The sequence below is a fragment of the Phyllostomus hastatus genome, unplaced genomic scaffold, assembly GCF_019186645.2.
Source record: "Phyllostomus hastatus isolate PE091 unplaced genomic scaffold, TTU_PhHast_1.1 phas_scaffold_60, whole genome shotgun sequence".
Lineage (NCBI taxonomy): Eukaryota > Metazoa > Chordata > Mammalia > Chiroptera > Phyllostomidae > Phyllostomus > Phyllostomus hastatus.
This window is the reverse complement of record NW_025334038.1, coordinates 1,785,209-1,791,840: the sequence shown is the minus strand read 5'-3', so window position 1 is coordinate 1,791,840 and position 6,632 is coordinate 1,785,209. Positions and strand designations below refer to the sequence as shown.

At 54.8% G+C, this 6,632-nt stretch overlaps 1 protein-coding gene across 1 annotated transcript; it reads left to right on the top strand.

The window, feature by feature from the left end:
* The first annotated feature begins 330 nt into the window (after nt 1-330).
* On the top strand, nt 331-6,119 carry INHBB (inhibin subunit beta B). Its single transcript, XM_045825839.1, has 2 exons — nt 331-883; nt 3,417-6,119. The coding sequence occupies exons 1-2, from the start codon at nt 430-432 to the stop codon at nt 4,190-4,192; spliced, it is 1,230 nt and encodes a 409-aa protein (XP_045681795.1). The 5' UTR covers nt 331-429; the 3' UTR covers nt 4,193-6,119.
* The last annotated feature ends 513 nt before the right edge of the window (nt 6,120-6,632 follow it).

The window sequence follows — 6,632 nt, the reverse complement described above, 5'->3', positions numbered from 1 at the left end:
TCTCGGCCAAGTTGCGTCGACCGGCCCTTTCGCCACCTTCCCCTCCCGGCAGCCAAGCCGCCGCTGCCTCCGCTTTCGCTTCATCCGAGCGGGGACTGCGGGGCCCCGACGCGGAGAAGATGGGGAGAAGGCTGCAGATACTCAGGCGCCCCGAGACGCCCGGACAGCAGTGACCCTCCAGCTCCCGCCTAGCCCCACTTGCCTCTCCGGCCCCCGCGGCCCTCGGCGCCCCTTCCCCTCGGAGCAGAAACCCCGCAGCCCCGCCGGCCCCCTCCCTCTTAGAGCCGGCGGCGGCGGCCCTCCCGGCAGGCGGGCGGAGGCCCGGGCGGGCGGGGGCGGGGAGGGGCGGCGCGCCCAGAGCCCGGAGCCCGGCCCTGCGCTCCGCTCGGCTCGCCTCGCGGCGGGCGCCCTCGTCGCCAGCGGCGCACCATGGACGGGCTGCCCGGTCGGGCGCTGAGGGCCGCCTGCCTTTTGCTGTTGGCAGCCGGCTGGCTGGGGCTGGGGCCGGAGGCCTGGGGCTCGCCCACGCCCCCGCCATCCCCCGCCGCGCCGCCGCCGCCCCCGCCGCCCGGAGCTCCAGGCGACTCGCAGGACACCTGCACGTCGTGCGGAGGCTTCCGGCGGCCCGAGGAGCTGGGCCGGGTGGACGGCGACTTCCTGGAGGCGGTGAAGCGGCACATCTTGAGCCGCCTGCAGATGCGAGGCCGGCCCAACATCACCCACGCTGTGCCCAAGGCCGCCATGGTCACGGCTCTGCGAAAGCTGCACGCTGGCAAGGTGCGCGAGGACGGCCGTGTGGAGATCCCGCACCTCGACGGCCATGCCAGCCCGGGCGCCGACGGCCAGGATCGCATCTCCGAGATCATCAGCTTTGCGGAGACAGGTGGGTCGGTCCTGCGGGCAGCTAGCCGTGGCCCTCGAGCCCTCCCAAAGCCCTCACCTTCTCCTTGCCCGCTCTGGCCGCTGCAGCCAGCGCGCCCTCCGGGACCTGGACTCGCGGCCCAGGCGCTTGCCCCTGGCTCCGTGCGCTCGGTCCCAATTGCGGTCTTCTTAACCCGGGGAGCAGATTTCTTGTTGCTCCCCCTACTCTCGCCGAGGAGCGCCTTGCCCTCTACCCCTGCTCTCGGTAATCCGACCCCAACGCCTCTGGGTGGGCGTCCCTCTCCCGGCAGTTGCGTGCGGCCCTGGCTCCGCAGGCACTTGCTTAGTGATTGCTTAATGTTTTTGTTTCCCACGATCGGAGTGTAGGCTTAGCAGTGTGGCTGGAGATGTGTGTGCTTGTTGATATTCGTGGGCCGGAGGAGCTGTGTGTGTGTGTGTGTGTGTGTGTGTGTGTGTGTGCGCGCGCGCGCGTGTGTGAGTGTGTGCGCGTGTGTGAGTGTGTGCGTGCCTGCATGAGAGGCCCCAGGGCCGCTGCCATCACCGGGCGGCGTGGGCTTGCCAGGATTGCTGAAGCCTCAGCAGGGAGAGCTAGGCAACCTCTTCCGATTGTGTGGGCACTGGAATCCGGCGGAAGGCAAGCTTCTCAACAGGTCCCATCATTTACGCACAGAAAGACGCGACTGGGGGACAGCCCTATGGTTTGGGGCTCGCCTGGCAGCGCAAGCAACCCGCTTGCCTGAGAGCCACAGAGTTTGTAGTTAACAAAGGGTAGGAGTCCTTTCTGGATTCTCCTCTGGCCCTGGGTTGCAAATTTCTACCACTGTCTAAATATAAAAATCAAGATAGAAAAAAATCTTTCCAAACTTTAAAAGAAGGAGAAAAATGTGCCCGCATTGAAATGCTGTGTTTTCAATTCCGCTGTCCTTTTCAGGACTTCAATGAGCCAGGCTGGCTTTTGTGCCTGGGACTCAGCCCGGTTTGCTCAGAGGGGACTACCTCTAGGTTGGGAAGGGGGAAGCCCTCGTGTGGTCAGGGTGGGGGTTAGGCAGGAAGCCTGGGGTGGGGGGAACAGTTGTGCCCGCAGGCTGCAAATGCCCCCACCCTCTGAGGCAGCAGGCAGACTGGGCTGGTGCCGCCTGGGGATGAAAAGGGATGAAAAGTTTTGCATGGCCGGTGTGGAGAAAAGCAGAGACAATCCGCACTAGTCTGTGCTTAGAAAGAAACACATTGCTGTCTTAGCTGTCCGATCGAGTGGGGAAGCTGGGCATGCAATTAGAGAGCTTGGATTAAAAGATGCTTTGGGACCCAGAGTAGAAATGTGATTCTGGAAGGTCGAGGAGGCCTTTTGGTCCTGGTGGCACAAAATGACAGCGGGGGCTGTTATATTTCTGGTCTGTTTCGTAGAGCCAGCTCTTTGACTTATAAATAACAGATTCAGGTCACTGGCAGCTTGTCCAAGACCAGCTTTTAAGGCTGCACTTTCCCCCATTTCAAAGTCAGATGTAGATGTTATTAGAGGAACCAAGCGAGGCCTGAGGAGGGGGCTGGGTGGGGGGACACTGGTAGGAGGTTTGATAAAACTAGCCATAGCCATACAGTTGCTTTATTTGTTCTTACTGGGGGTGGGGGGTGGAAAGAAAGAAAGAAAGGAAGAAAGAAAGAAAAAAACAAGAAAGTAGATTGTCAGAGAGAAGAGTTGCTAAAACAGAATGAGAGAGGAGTCATCTATCTGTTGGCATGGGGTCTCTTCTTGTTGAGCTGAGTTATTGAGAAAACTAACAAGCCAGTTCCCCCCTTTCCTTGGAGATTTAGAATGTGCCATTAATGGGGAGCCCGGGTCTTGTCAAAGGAATGGACCTCAAGTTTCAAGGCTAAATGTCCTGTCCCTTGGAACTACCTACTCGGAAACGAGGGCTGCACTTTGCAGTCTGCAAAGCACACTTTCCTGTGTCAGAAATATGAGCAGGGCTTGCTTGTTTGCAGTGGAGGTCCCACTGGGGGTTGGATCAGATCATGCTTAGGTAAACACTGGAAAGAGGCAGTAGGTGGCTCATCTTGATTTTGCAATGCCCTAAGTTAACAACACACACACACACACACACAGACACACACACACTTTACAGTAACAACCCACCCCAAAATCTTCGGTATAATACTGGTTTTACTTTTTAGATTTCACAGAGACCTATAACAACTTGTTAAGATCTTGGCCTCCTGACAAATTCCTCTGTGGAGCTTTGAGGCCTGACAGCCTGTCTCCAGGGAACCCTGGACTGGGAGAGGTAAGGCAGGATTTTATAGGCCTGGACCATTCACCTCCAACCTGCTCCATGGTTCTCAATGGGAAACGATTTTCTTTGCCGCTCCCAGGTTACAGTCAGAGGGCCTTGGCCCCAGGAACGGTATTTCTGGTCAATAACGTTTTCCAGCTGTGAGGCGAGTTAGCATTCCAGCATTGTGCAGCAGAGTCTATTTCCCCCATTGCCTTGTGTTCTCCTTGAATTAACTTGGCCTGCTCTCCCGCTTCTCCGCAGATGGCCTCGCCTCCTCCCGTGTCCGCCTCTACTTTTTCATCTCCAATGAAGGCAACCAGAACCTGTTTGTGGTACAGGCCAGCCTGTGGCTTTACCTGAAGCTGCTGCCTTATGTTCTGGAGAAGGGCAGTCGGCGGAAGGTTCGGGTCAAGGTGTACTACCAGGAGCAGGGGCATGGAGATCGGTGGAATGTAGTAGAGAAGAAGGTGGACCTCAAACGCAGTGGCTGGCACACGTTCCCGCTCACAGAGGCCATCCAGGCTTTGTTTGAGCGGGGGGAGAGGCGACTCAACCTGGACGTGCAGTGTGACAGCTGCCAGGAGCTGGCTGTGGTGCCCGTGTTCGTGGACCCTGGTGAGGAGTCGCACCGGCCCTTTGTGGTTGTGCAGGCGCGGCTGGGTGACAGTAGGCACCGCATTCGCAAGCGGGGTCTGGAGTGTGATGGCCGGACCAATCTCTGTTGCAGGCAACAGTTCTTCATTGACTTCCGCCTCATCGGCTGGAATGACTGGATCATCGCACCCACCGGCTACTATGGGAACTACTGTGAGGGCAGCTGCCCGGCTTACCTAGCTGGGGTCCCAGGCTCAGCCTCTTCCTTTCACACAGCTGTGGTGAATCAGTACCGCATGCGGGGGCTGAATCCTGGCACGGTGAACTCCTGCTGCATCCCCACTAAACTGAGCACCATGTCCATGCTTTACTTTGATGACGAGTACAACATTGTCAAGCGGGACGTGCCCAACATGATTGTGGAGGAATGTGGCTGTGCCTGATGCAGCAGGGCTGTGGTGGTGGGGCGTCAGGACAGTCCTGGATGGGCTTTCTTGCAGCCCCTGTGGGAAGTGGGTGTGTGGCGGGCTGAGTGCTGTTGTTCGTTTGGGCTGCCCAGAAGGTGCCAGGGTGAAGCCTGAAATATTTTTCTACTACTTTATCCAGCAATCAGTCAAAAGCAGAGCAAGAACCCTCAACTGACATGAAAAACTTTAAAATGCACACGTAGACACGCACAGCCAGACGCATCCTGCCACCCACACAGCAGCCTCCAGGATACCAGCAAATGGATGCAGTGACAAATGGCAGCTTAGCTACAAATGCCTGTCAGTTAGAGAGAATGGGGTGAGCAGCCACCATTCCCACCAGCTGGCCTGGCCACTCTGAATCACGCCTTCGGAGCACACATAAAAGCACAAAGACAGACAAACACACAGAGTGAGCGTGCACCGGAGCCACTGAGAGGAAAGCAGATGCGGGGGTGGGGAGTGTGTGGGCAGGCTGAGGGCTGTGTGGCGCCCTTTGCTTGTGCAAGGCCTGCTGTGCTTCAGCATCTCCTCGCTCAAACCTGTTGGCATCTTCCCCTGCCTGGATCCTTTGTGCTGTGGGACCAGGGGAGCCTGTCCTTTCTCTCCCAGAGAGGGAAGGCATCCATAAAGTGCACGACCTGCCAGAGTCTGTGGAGCAGTGACAGTGACCTTTTGACTGTGGCTTTGGCCCTTGGCGTGACTTATATGTGTGTTTATTTTTGGAGTGGGGAGGGAGGGAGAGGAGAAGGGTCTTAATTTGATGCTTTAACTGATTGCTAGCAGTTGACAGGTTATTCATTCCAGTTGCATTAATTGAAAAGGGACTTTTCTACCAGGTAGGACTTTGTAAGTTAAAATCTGGATTGTTTTAAATGGAAAGAAGAAAAAGTTGCAATCTGTTTCCTCTAGGACTGGTTGGAGAGGAGTGGAAATGACCCCTAGGGCAAAGGGACAACAAGCCCACAGGAGGAAATGGTGGAGTGGAGGCTTTCTGGAAATTCTGGGTGGTAGGGGGAGACAGGGTGCCCCTTCAGCAGGGGGCAAGGGAGAGGAGCAGTTTAGCTGCTCTTGGAGAGATGGGGAAGGCTTTTGGCTGCTTTGCAGAAGTTGCCAGGGCGCGTGGGCCCTGGTCCCCAGGGCTGGCCATGGACCTGGTCCCCATCCGCTCGCCCGCCCACCTGCCCGCCAGCCAGCCCCTCCTAGCACTTGCAGACCTGCCCAAACGCACATGATATAGCACTTGCCCATCTGTGTGTGTCAGAAGTGGCCACTGGCAGAGCATTGAACTTGCTCACCCTGAGGTGTCCAAGTGCCATGTGAACTATGCAATTTAAAGGGTTGACCCACACTAGACAAAACTGGACTTGTACGACTCTTTTTATATTTTTATACTTGAAGTGAAATCCTTTGCTTCTTTTTAAAGCGAATGATTGCTTTTAATGTTTGCACTGATTTAGTTGCATGATTAGTCAGAAACTGCCATTTGAAAAAAGAAGTTATTTTTATAGCAGCAAAAAAAATACAGTTAAATGTATTATACATAATTTTGGAACCAAAGAGGCCAACAGATCAGTTTTAATTTTTATTAGATGGTGAGGCCATCTTATATGAGGTAGACGCTCTGAACAATCCCTTGAGTGGCCTGCCAGTGTTTCAGGGTATAAATGGATTTTCTTTATTCAGTTTGATGAGTCTTTTCTATTCTCACACACCCAGACGGTAGAGTAAAAATGACTGGTAGAATGCAGGTGTGTATCCTTCGATCCCCATGTTTGTGTTTATTTAATAAAGCTCCCTTTAGGTTCTGTTTCATAATAATTTAAAACCAAACGATTTTCCCATAGACTTGCTGTTAAAGTATTTTACATTTGTGTACAGTTTAAGAAAATAAAAGATTGAGTGTCACAGGCTTCCCGTCTTGTGTGTTTTCTGGGGGAGGGCGCTGGAGGGGGTGGCTGGGAGGAGGGTGAGTGCAGGTGTCCAGCTTTAACTCTGGTCACCTCATGGCTCACTCCAGGCACTCTCTGAATCCTTGACAAGTGCGATGCCAGACAGTCTAGGGACAATGGCAGGAGATCAGAATGAAGGACAATGAACAGATCCATGAATTACACATTTGTTTACCCTTCTAGTCTCAAGAGTAATTATGTTTCACCAAGGCTGCATCTGTTATCATTTGAAAGTGCCGCATAAGCCCCAGTCCCTGGAAGGAGATGTAAAACCTGGGAGGCTGCAGCCCACCTGACCTCTGTGCCCACCTCCATGTACTGACAGAGATGCTTGGAACTCAGAGGAGACTAATACCTTCGGGTAGGAAGAAAAACAAACAGGGCAGGACACGCTAATTGTCCTTTGCTGTGGGGGTTGTAACTGGTGGCAGGTGATGTGGGGGATTGGTAGTAACCAGAGTTGA

What these genes read in the sequence shown, in the direction of transcription:
- INHBB (XM_045825839.1), top strand. Translation starts at nt 430, where the DNA reads ATGGACGGGCTGCCCGGTCGGGCGCTGAGGGCCGCCTGCCTTTTGCTG. An exon ending in CATCAGCTTTGCGGAGACAG is followed by an intron (nt 884 to 3,416) that starts GTGGGTCGGTCC and finishes GCTTCTCCGCAG; the next exon opens with ATGGCCTCGCCTCCTCCCGT.